The sequence below is a fragment of the Protomyctophum bolini genome, assembly GCF_963924005.1.
Source record: "Protomyctophum bolini genome assembly, chromosome: 6".
Taxonomy (NCBI): Eukaryota; Metazoa; Chordata; class Actinopteri; order Myctophiformes; family Myctophidae; genus Protomyctophum; species Protomyctophum bolini.
The window spans coordinates 18,699,395-18,711,717 of NC_137867.1; the positions used below are offsets into that span (position 1 = coordinate 18,699,395).

The 12,323-nt window shown below is 41.8% G+C and overlaps 1 protein-coding gene across 2 annotated transcripts in view; it reads right to left on the reverse strand.

Annotated features, from left to right (window-relative positions):
* The window catches only part of ipo11 (importin 11), a 162,627-nt gene that overhangs the window by 90,466 nt on the left and 59,838 nt on the right, over positions 1–12,323 (reverse strand). For both annotated transcript variants that reach the window (XM_080765089.1, XM_080765088.1), the window contains exons 16-19: positions 8,567–8,693; positions 2,162–2,195; positions 1,373–1,413; positions 1,063–1,179 (exon numbers count right to left, since the gene is read on the reverse strand). In XM_080765089.1, the coding sequence (XP_080621215.1) occupies positions 1,063–1,179; positions 1,373–1,413; positions 2,162–2,195; positions 8,567–8,693 (319 nt within the window). The remainder of the gene's footprint in view (positions 1–1,062; positions 1,180–1,372; positions 1,414–2,161; positions 2,196–8,566; positions 8,694–12,323) is intronic.

Consider the following 12,323-nt stretch of genomic DNA (forward strand, 5'->3'; position numbering starts at 1 on the left):
ATTAAGAGCGTCTACTAAATGCCTAAATTGTAAATTGTGTGTGTCTGCAACCGAAGTGAAGAAAGTGACAGCATGGAAGTTGCAAATATTGATTACGTTTTAAACCAGCAGCTGTAAATGTTAAATTAATCAAGATTAATCACACAGCATATTAAAAGAAGGAAATAAATTGAATAATAATTTTCTGTCAATATCTTCAGCTATGCACTAGGACTTTATTGCACCACATTCTGTCTGCCGTTGCCTCAGGTCCTCATGAGCTCCAAACATCCAGGTTTGTTATGTCGGTGATTTGTATGTACTCTATGGACCGCCTGTGTGTCTGGAATAAGTTTGAATTGAATTGGATGGAATATTCAAAGGACTCCCACACTGCTGGTTTTAGACCGGTCCAGAGGCTTACCGAGTTTGCAAGGATGAAAACCATTTCTGTGAAAGATTTAACTTGAGGGCTTATTTAAAAGAAATAGCTTGAATCAAATCTGAGGGAGGTGTCAGATGAAGGTCAAATTGATAAGAAATTAGATAAAATAGTTGGCTGTTGAGTTAATTGGATGCAGGTGAGAAGAAACATGGACACAATAGCATTGCTAGGGCTGAGAGAGGAATTGCGTCACAATAAATGAGAGCAGACATCACAGCCATGGTTGGCAGTGATGATTGATAAGAAATTAAATAAAATAGTTGGCTGTTGAGTTAATTGGATGCAGGTGAGAAGAAACATGGACACAATATCATTGCTAGGGCTGAGAGAGGAATTGCGTCACAATAAATGAGAGCAGACATCACAGCCATGGTTTGGGCCATCAGGGGCTAGTACACTGTGACCGATGTTGTGAAGTGCTAGCATAATAAAATAAATTAACCACCCATCACAACCCATGAGGAACAACAGTCAACAAATACTACTGAGGTTAATGTGTTCTTCACAAGTGCAGTTGTATCAACCCAGACTTATCTAAAACAATTATTTTAGATCTGACTTCACCTCAAAGGACTGGCTTTTATATATAATTAAAAGTATAGGTGTTTTCCGGGGCATGATGGGTGCAGGTCTCTCACCTGAATGTTGACTCTCTCGATGACACAGGAGATGACATGCAGCACCTGCATCTTGGTGTCACACTCAGTCACCTGCTGCAGCAGCTGGAACAGCAGCCCGAAGATAGATTCTAGGTACTGCACACAGCCAAACAAAGGGGGTTAAGTTAGACGGTGGGTGGGAGCGTAAGGGTGTGCGTGTGCAAGTAGTAGGATGAAATGAAACTTTAAGTAAAATATATATGTGAAGATAATCATAATTCCTGCTTTCATTTTATGATGCGTCATGCATAATGCCTCTATTGTTGCCATGACCGATATGTGTACTCACCGGTAGGAATTGTTCCGTCCTGAACTCAAAGTCATCCACTGGTGATAGTGTTGTTAAGGACAATGTAAAACTGAGAGTAAGGTGAACAGCATGAGTAAGTTACTGTCAAGGACACCCAAATGGTCATACATTTGCCCGCGGACCCCTTTCTGAAAATGTGTTGTGCCAGGGACCCCCAGAAGAGACACGGTGTGAGCTTGTATATCTGGAATTTTTTAATAGCCAGAATCTAAAATCACACAGATGCTTTCCCGGTTTTAACAGGCTAAATATTATTACTGGGGTGGAGAGGATAATGAGTTAAACGCACATCTGTGCAAATGTTACAAGTTTGTTTTTGGCTCATTGCACTCAGGACTCACGACATGTTTCAACCTATACCGGTCTTTATCAGAGCTGATGAAGACTGGTATAGGTCGAAACATGTCAGTTTAATAAAGCTTTCCTCCTTTTTAACTATCAAGTGTGCCCGGATCTCCGCTTTTTTCTACAATCCAGGTCTAGTCAGACGCGGGCGTACTGTGCACGATACGAGCACACGCAGCAGTAATTTCACGGGACCACGGCCACGAAATTACGCCTGGGTTGTCACCCCTCAACTTCTCTGCGCGTCAAAAAAAAATGCACAGCTCTCATTGAAAATGAATTATTAGGCGTGTCAGTCGCTGCCTGGCAATGACAAAATAATGCATATGTAATTTAAAATAAATTAAGAAGACAGGCATCGGTACAACAAAATGTATGTCCCATTTAAAGTTCACACAAACACATTAGATATTGCAAGGATATTGAGCTTAAGGGTCGTGGCTGTCTCAATCCGAACCTATGAAAAGAAGAGAAAAACATACAGTCCATGGAAAAGCACAATGCAGGCTTATGGCAATATGTACACTTAAGCTGACTTGAACATTAAAACAGTGAAGAGGAGAAAATATTTGTGCTTCGTGTTTTTGAGTACATGTGTAAACGGAATTCTTAAGTTCTATAGCACCAACATATGCATTATTAAACATTACTATGTGAAATATCAACCACACAAGCAATATTTCAGAGTAATAATCCAATATGACCTCTTTGAACACAGCTGTGTGTGTGTGTGTGTGTGTGTGTGTGTGTGTGTGTGTGTGTGTGTGTGTGTGTGTGTGTGTGTGTGTGTGTGTGTGTGTGTGTGTGTGTGTGTGTGAGAGAGAGAGAGAGAGAGAAAGAGAATTTGTGTCATACGGAAAAGAGCAGAGCTGAGTTCAGGGAGGAAAACAAGTCTAATGACAAGTGAAAAGAGAGAACTAAATTACAGCCAGGCCAACTAGTAACTAAGGGACTAAGCTGTTTGTGTGTGTGTGTGTGTGTGTGTGTGTGTGTGTGTGTGTGTGTGTGTGTGTGTGTGTGTGTGTGTGTGTGTGTGTGTGTGTGTGCGCGCGCGTGTGTGTGTGTGCGCGTGTGTGCGTGCGTGTGTGCAGGGTCATGCCCTCATACCCTTTTTCTGATTGAGTCTTTACCATCATGTAAGTCCTTGGACCCATAATGTTATCAGGCTCAATTGTTAATTTAATATAAATAAATCATGTTTTTTTCCTCCTCCTCTTCTTCCTCTCGCTGCTTAATACCCGTTCTTCAACACGTTCCATTGGTTACTTTAGTTCTTAGTCTTTATGCACAGTTTGTACATTGGGCTTCGGCTTCCTTATCTCAGTCGTTTTACTTAGTATTTTACAAATGTCTAGCTGTTTCTATCACTCTCAAGCAGGGGCACTGGAACAAGTTTTGAAGTCAGTTTTACATCATGACAAAAATGCAGCTATCAACCAACCAACTGAGTCATACGTAATTACGCTGCAAAGAATGATCACACATTCTATCTATCTCCGTATTGCAGAGCTCTCGCCTTTTCTCCATCTCTCTCACACTGCTTGCGTTTTCATGTGACACCTGCTCCTCGTCAAAATGTCTGGCGAGAGGCCCATACAGCAGCCATAATTTCTTTCTGAATTACCCCCCTATGAATCTGTCCTTAACACATTTTGTACATAATACGTCCTGAAACGTCATAAGGATTGGAACCGAGAGGTGCCTTAGACGTCTGTGGACGTCCTAGCGACGTCCAAACGACGCGGGGCGAGATAATAATATTCAGAATAATTACTTCATTTTTTTTTGGCATTTCGCTTTTCGCTTGCCGTATGCTAACGCTCTGTGAAACTATTAGCTTGTCATTGACTCCCATGTTAGCGCGGCGGAAAGAATGACTCGTATCTCCTCATCCAGGGCGCTCTCCGTGGTGATGAATGGATCGATATGCTGGCGCTGCGTTTCTGCTCCTCATCCGTCTCTCCCGCAAAATATGAACTCTTTTTGTAGCATATATAAATATATTAAGATGATCGGAGATTGTGATGGCACTTTGTCAGTCAACTTTTTTAAGAAAGTATTTCCGGTTCATGGCTTTCAAAATGGAAGCGATCACTACTCTGGCGATTACTCCGGCGCAAGCAGCGCCTTTATTTTGATGCAGTTCCGGTACTAAATGTGTTAATGATGTAGTTGTCCTCATTCTCCTGCACCCTGGTCTACAACGATCACTTCAAACCAAATAGTCTTAATAAAGTCAAGTTCAAGGCCAGTTCAAGACTCAAGTGATTGACACCACGTGTAAAGAATGATCTCATAATTCCATGAGATTCACATTACAATGTGTTAATTTACTCTGAAAATGTACAAACCGACCCGTAAATGGTATCTAAAATGTCTGACTTAAATTAACACTCAGGATTTTGCTGTGTAGAGTTATCCGACGGTGGTGTTTTAATGTACATAACCTGCCATAAGACTCATGCCATTTGCTCTGATCTGGTACAGAAGAGCTGCATAAGAGCATTTGCTAAATGCCTGAATTGAAAATTGGGGGGACAATAATAAGGGGAGAGCAGTTCAACTAATTCAATCAATTAATTACTGTAATGTATATTCCATTTGTCAAAAAAATCATATCAGCAGATGCCTGAAGAAAGTCTATCTGACCGAAACACTGCTTAAATAAAAGGGTTCTTATTGTTCAAGACTGTAAGTGCGGTGTGCGGGTCATTTTACTTTGTTCTCTACGTTGACACAGTCTCTGCATTAGACTGTTTACTGTGACCATTTTCAGGCAGTATCAAATTAAATATTTGAAAGGAAACAGCATTCCAAGTGGCATGTTTCTACTAGTCTACTAGTATAGTCCACTCAGCATGGTTTTGCTCAGTGTAAGAAATGAACAACTTTCAACATACTGCCTCCTTCAGTCTGTGCATGTCATTATACAGTACGGTAGGCACAAATTAACAACTTTCAACATAGCCTCCTTCAGTCTGTGCATGTCATATACAGTACGGTAGGCACAAATTAACAAAATTGTAAATTTTAATGTACAACAAGCTCACACCACATTGCACAGCAATGTCCTGTATTATATAGGGTTTAGGTGGTTAACGTGTTCTGTAAAGCTTTGATTAGAAATGTCATTCACTGCCACCCCTCACACACAAAAACCATTATGTGGCATGTTTTACTTTTCTTGTAAGTACACTAGGTGTTTACATGGTTGGAAGTGAGCATAGTTTATTGCTGTAAGCCTCGGGGTACTGTTTATATACAGTGTGTGTGCGGCTGGGTGTATTTGTGAGCATGTACTGTGTGCATGCATGCAATATTGTCTTTGGTGCATCTGCACATTATTGTATGAGTTTATTGGATATATCTTTATTGTCTACTATGCACTATAATGCTGTGCTGCTGAGACAGCCTGAATTTCCCCCTTGGGGGATTAATAAAGCGTTATCCTCCTATCCTTATACACAGAGTTTCATTTCTCAAGTGTGATAAGGCACTGGCTTAGAACCACCCAGAGAACAGTTCATACAAAAATTGTGATGATGCACAAAAGTGTCACTGTCAGTTTTCTCAAGATATAATCATTTAAGAATCAACAAGGCTTATCAAAAACTTCAGCAGGCTATGTTTAGCATTGCAGCTTGCCTTTTCAACATGGCAGAAGAAAAAGGTTTCATCTTAGAGAAAGCGCATACCACTGGCTGTCAGTAGGTGCCAGTTAGTTTAGAAAAGTGTAGAGCAAGTACAGTACTTTTCCACTGTTAACATTCACCAAACACCTGTGATACTTTAATACATTTACATACTGTAGTTTAAAATGTGTCTAGAGGGGGATTTAAAAGAACTCGAAAGGCCAAAAAAATAATGATTTCAAATACATCTTGCCACACTAATTAAAGCTGTGCACCCCTGTTTATACGTCCGCCTCTGTCTGCCTTCTCCTACCAAACCACACCGTTTGCACACATCTCACCACGCACAACAACTACAGTACAACATGCCTGTCTATCTCACCACGCACAACACCTACAACATGCCTGTCCATCTCACCACGCACAACACCTACCACATGCCTGTCTATCTCACCACGCACAACACCTACAACATGCCTGTCCATCTCACCACGCACAACACCTACAACATGCCTGTCCATCTCACCACGCACAACACCTACAACATGCCTGTCCATCTCACCACGCACAACACCTACAACATGCCTGTCCATCTCACCACGCACAACACCTACAACATGCCTGTCCATCTCACCACGCACAACAACTACAACATGCCTGTCCATCTCACCACGCACAACACCTACAACATGCCTGTCCAGACATAACGCACTATGTTGCATCCATGCAACTGTCAAAATTACCGTACAGTTCGCATTTGCATGAAATACCATGTTATTGCACAACATTTCACGGTGATGCATAATACATCACACATATTATGCTTAATGAAAAGTTGAGAGCAAGAGCGAGAAAGAATATTACCCAAGTTTATATTACCACAAAAGTAGAAAACAGCAAGTTCCGCAAACGAGTACCATATTCACATAATGGCCCTTTTGCTCATGTCCCCCCACCCTGGAAAGCAAAATGTGATTGATAGAGCAATCTCACTCCTTCTTGAACATAAATCATTTCCCTAGACATCTACAGTATCTATCAATACACAGAATTACTTCACTCCCCCGACATACTGTAACTCAAGCACAGTCTGACCAAACTACTTCAAACCTGGTGTATTTATTGCAGAGGATTTGTGTCCAAGGGTGTGTTGTGCCAAATGGAAATCTGGTTGGAACTACAGTAAAAATCACACCTGTGTGAAGTGAGGGGCACTCTTATCATGACATAAAATAGACACTATGCCTATTTGCACAGACACTATGATGTAAAATATTCCATTAATTTTCAATGGGTTTGTGTAAGACGGAAACCACATTTTACACACATAAAGACCCCCAGGAAAGTGGGAAATAGTGCGGAAACGTCTGAGGAGAATGCGTGGATAAAGAGTGCAAACTAGCCCAGGCGGTGGCGTAACCGCCTGGGCACCCGACTGGTAATCCAGTCGCAGTGTAGGCTGGGGTTGCCATGGCAATCAATAGGGACTTTAAGCAACGGCGGCTATGGCAGTCCGCTCCGGCAACTGGAACGTTTGTAGTAGCTAATTGGCTGTTGTTGGTTGTGTGACATTGTAATTGGCTGACAATATTAGTGGGAGGGGCCTATGTAAGACACTGTGGCAACCACACTTTGCAATTTTTTTAAATTGCGCCTTTTCTAGTTGAAATTATAGCTATCATACATTTACACCGATTGCTCCCTCACCTCTCTTATGCTGTGTAATCATGTCCAGCGCATGTTAATGAATTAAGCAATATCGGCAAGTTAGCTGATGCGCGATGGGGTGTTTAAAATAAATAAATAATGTGTTTATGTTTGACACATGCTGGATAGACGCGTCACCATGGCAACCCGTCACCGACGACTGTTTGCTTAACGACTTTGACAGCTACGGCGATTGCGTCATAGCCGCCGTACTTCCACGTATTGGAGACGTCCTGAAAACAGTCGTTGCTTAAAGTCCCTAATTGGCATGTGTGGGGACTTAGGCTCATTAGGTCTAACCTAGCCTGGAACTCATCTATGCTTTCTATGGCAGAAACTGTGCGCAGCTGTTGCACATGAGACAAATTAATTAGAGCGACACACGTACGTACACTCAGAGACTTGGTGCATTTATTGTAAGATGATACTCTCTCGTCTCAACTTTCAGAACTCGATTTCAAACTCATCCAGGTGATGCGATGTTCTGCGAATAAAACAGGTGTTTCTGAGTCATTGCATTCAGGAGTGAATTTAGAAACTCATCTTGCCTGAGCACCTGTTTAGCATTCCGGCCGTGTCAAACAGCCGTGTTGAAATTCAATGAGTGCCATGGGTGCATTTCTGATGCCTTCTGCAGGGCTGGTGGATTGTAAATAAAGGTTATGAAATTAATGCCATTCAGACAGATCACAGACAACCAGGCGCTTCTAGTACACAAAGATAGTTAAACCAAGTAGTGAGGGCTGTAGAGTCTCAAGCTTATTTGATCTAATTTATTAACGAGGGCATTTGGCAGGCGGCCATACATTTCTTATAAATAATGCAGCAATGTATGTATGCATGTTTATTTTCTATTATAAAAATCACACCCGTGTGAAGTAGGGGTGCAACGGTTCAGTTAGCCCACGGTTCAGTTCGAACCTCGTATGGGGGCCACGGTTTCGGTTCGGTACAGTAAAAAAAATCACACCCGTGTGAAGTGAGTGGTGCAACTCTGTGTGGGGGTTCCCGGGGAGGGGGGGGGGAAGGGGGGGGGTGGGGTACTGGTCATGACCTGTACCATGGCCCACCTGGAGGTGACCTTGCTCGGACTACTGTTATGTCTGTTATGCTATAACAGGGTTCCCCAATACATTTTCTTCAAGGGCCATTTTTGACTACGGTACCAGGCTGGGGGCCGAGTCGGCACGCGCAAGGTCGAGGTCTTGCCCTGAAATTAATGTTCAGGGCAAGACCCCATTTGAAAAGGACCCCCAGTTTGACATGCAGAGGCTACTAACCACAATTTAATGCCATTTATATCTGAGACCCCCAAGGGGGCCACAAGGGGGCGCTCCGCGGGCCGCTAATTGGGGAACCCTGTGCTATAACAATGTGCTTCATGTGTGGTCTCTCTCTCTCCCTCCCTTTGGTTGCATGTGTGCGTGCGTGTGTGCGTGCGTGTGTGTGTGTGTGTGTGTGTGCGTGCGTGCGATAATGGCTATCTTACCACCAGGTCAGGGTCCTGCATGAGGCTGAGGATGACCTCGTAGAGTAAGGGGCGAAGGTCAGATTTAAACTTGACAGAGATCCACTGGCCTATCAGCCAGATGACCCTTCGACGAATCAACTTGTACCTGAGAAGAGAGAGAAGAGGAGTGAATTAAAATGAATAATATTAAAGGTATATTCGGTGATTTCACTTAATTAAAATATCACTTATTTTTGTTTTGTTGTGATAATCCTCCCTACTATAGAGTGTGCTGACCAATGACCATATAAGGAGTTTATCCCTGTCCCCAGTTAACCCCTGGGTGGGTGGGCGGGCGAAAAGAAAGCAGTGGCTCGCAACTCACTTGGGCCAGCAGACCACCGTGGCCCATCCCCATTACTCAGAATTGGAGATGCACAATATTTTTTTATTTTTTTAACCTATATTAATAACTTCCTGCTTCTCAACAATAATATAACTGATAATACAAATATATACGTATACATAAAAAAATATAAATATATATTTTTAAATGTATTAATCTGTATTAGCACACCTGAAGTTAACAAATACTAGTAGTGGGCAAAGTTTAAGATAGCTTTGACCTAACCAAATTCAGTATTGTATATCATGACATTACTATTAAAACAAATTGTCCAAATGAACATATTTTTCAATTAATTGAAGTCCTATATGACTGTTTTTCCATGAGCAGAACTAAAAAGCCTATGGGTGCTTTGTCACTTGTCAAGAAAAGAAAATAGACAATACAAATATAGCCTACAGATATAAAGTAATAGCCCAAAATACTAGGTACTTTCTGAGAAGGGCATTTCTCATTGAGGTTTTTACACACTAAAAACCTCACTAAAAACCTCAACATTGTTTCAGGGCTATACTGAGTATTGTTTTACTACGGAGAGGAGAGTGGTGCACTGTGCGCGGACGCTGTTGTAAATCACAAATGAAGACTTGAAAATGTTTTTACGACATAATGACTTTATAACTCTCAGCCGTTCAGTCACTCGATCTGTCCCAGACAGTCGCTACCAGGCAACTAGAGATGCCCCGATGTCATTTTTTTCAGACAGAATAAGAGTACTTTCTTTTAAGTACTCGCCGATAACGAGTACCGATACTAGGGATGGGTCCGATTAATCGATTAATCGATTATCGTTAATAGGACCCGAAATCGATTATGAAAATTAATAATCGATAATCGTTTTTTTTTTTTTAAGATTTTTTTTTTTAATGAAAATCTGTTGGAAAGGCAATATTGTCATCCAAACAGGACAGGGCTATAGGCCTACTAAAGTGTGCCTGGGATGTGTCTGTGTAGCTGCATGACTGAGGAGTGTGAGTGGAGATTGATCCAAATCAAGATACAGGTTTGGAGGATTTAGCAGGTGTTGGGAATTTTTCAATTTACCTAATCAGGCCTAGGCTGGGGTTGCTATGGTGATCAATTGGCTCAACAGTGGTCCTTGGACCACCAGTGGTCCTCATTTAAAAGATGGAGTTTAACCAAATGGACCCTTATTAACTCTCAAGAGTTAAAATTATTGTTAATCAACTACATCAGGAGTTCCCAAACTTTTTTGACTTAGGTACCCCTTGGGAGGAAGATTATTTTTAGGGTTCATAATTCATAAAAAAAAATATATATATATATATTAATCGATTAATCGTTAATATTGAATTATACAAATCAATTTTCATTTTGGACACATTTACACATCCCTAACCGATACGAGTACTTTTTATTTTTGTTGATGATGCGTTCATACTGCAGCATAACAGACTGTTGCAACATTTTCATCAGAGGAAAATCAACAGCCAACGCATCGATGCAGAATCATGCATGGCCGCATCGCAATGCAAGCAAAGTGTCTTAATCTAAAACTTTAAAATAAAAGTCCACGAGTAGGCTACACCATGAACAGACACCACCGCGTCGTGTCCGTTTACTGTGTTCCGTGTGCGCTGCTGCATGCAGGGCAGTGCAGCGCAGAGCCGCAGACACACATCACAGGCAGGAGAAAGGGAGTGCTTGATTTGTTTATAAACTATTCTTTTGCCCACCTACAGCATACCCATACCTTAGCCTACTGACAAAACGGGCGGAGCCGAGAACAACAAACAAATGCCCATTCTTCTAATGCTGCTCGCTGCGGCTTCTAGACATAATTTTTTTATTATTAGCAGTCTCTCATTGTTGAATATTATAAACTAATACAATTATTATGCACAAAATGTTTATGGCTTTTAATTTAAGACAAATTTAGACCTTTTTTTCTTTTTTTTAAGACTTTTTAAGGACCCGCAGGAACCCTGGCTAGGACGTGTGTACACATGTACACCACACGGTGTAGCTTGTAGATACTATAGCGTACTTTCTTTTCTATCACCATCAACACAGTTGGGTGGTACAGCACGTGACCAGCAGCTAGGTATTTGGACACGCACGTGTGTGTACTGTACACGTCCTAGCAAAAATACATAAAAGACAAAGACAAAAGAAGAGTGGCTGGAGGAAAGGTGAGAACATGGAGGATAAGAGGACTTACGTAGAAAGGACAGTGTGTGTAATTCTGACAAGAGCAATTTTTCAAGCCTGAAGATCTGTTCTTGATGACAAGCGACACAGGCATGCGACAGGGTATATAAACCATGCTTGAAGTGGACATGGCAGGTGGAGGGGACAGAGAATTACAGTATTAGTTGTGGTGATGTAGAAGAGTGACTCCTATTTGCCCTGCAGTTATAATCCAGAATATTCTAATAAAACACAGCGGAGTCTCTCTCTCTCTCCCTCCCTCCCTCCCCCCTCATTGAGCTACTCGGAGCCGTTCACTTATGGCCGACCTTGCCTTTCCAAATGAGGAAATCACCACTGTCATTCCTTGTGGCTCCCCATGTCCTCCACTATCATGTTCTGGGTCTGGTGGAGATTGCAGTCTAATTTGTACTTGGGAGAATGTACCCCCCAATCCTCCTGTTACACACTAGCCAAATCACCCCCTTAGAGTGTGTGTGTGTGTGTGTGTGTGTGTGTGTGTGTGTGTGTGTGTGTGTGTGTGTGTGTCACCAGATTAGAGTCCACCAGAGAAGCACAGATAGGGACTCTACACAGGATATTGCAAACTATAGTAGAAAAGACCCAGAGAGGGAGGGGAGTCAGTGATGATACCGTGATGATACCGTGTGTGTGTGTGTGTGTGTGTGTGTGTGTGTGTGTGTGTGTGTGTGTGTGTGTGTGTGTGCCACCGTGACAGACAAGATAAAATGTTCCGTCCAGACTTTAAATTAATAGACTACGATGTAATATAATGTACATGTCACGTGCGTGTCCAAATACCTAGCTGCTGGTCACGTGCTGTACCAACCAACTGTGTTGATGGCGATAGAAAAGAAAGTACGCTATAGTCTACAATCTACACCTTGTGGTGTAAATATTAGAGAAACCAACAAGACTGAGCAATGTTTCAGGTTATGCATCTGGAAGTCATTCAAGTAAGAAGATTATGTATGAACGGTTGATTATGTATATAGGCTATGCGTACTGTGGTGAACTGAACATCATCAAGCGTGGATACATAATATTTCTTGCACAGGTTAAACACACACAGTTGGTCAACTCAGGTAAGTCTTTCTTAAATGTTTAAATTCTTCCCTATTGGGGAAAAGTCAATGTATTTATAACTTTTTTGTAACAACTCGCTCATTGCAATGTATAACGACTGATGTTAGTTCTGAGCTCCGATTATTTCAGAGA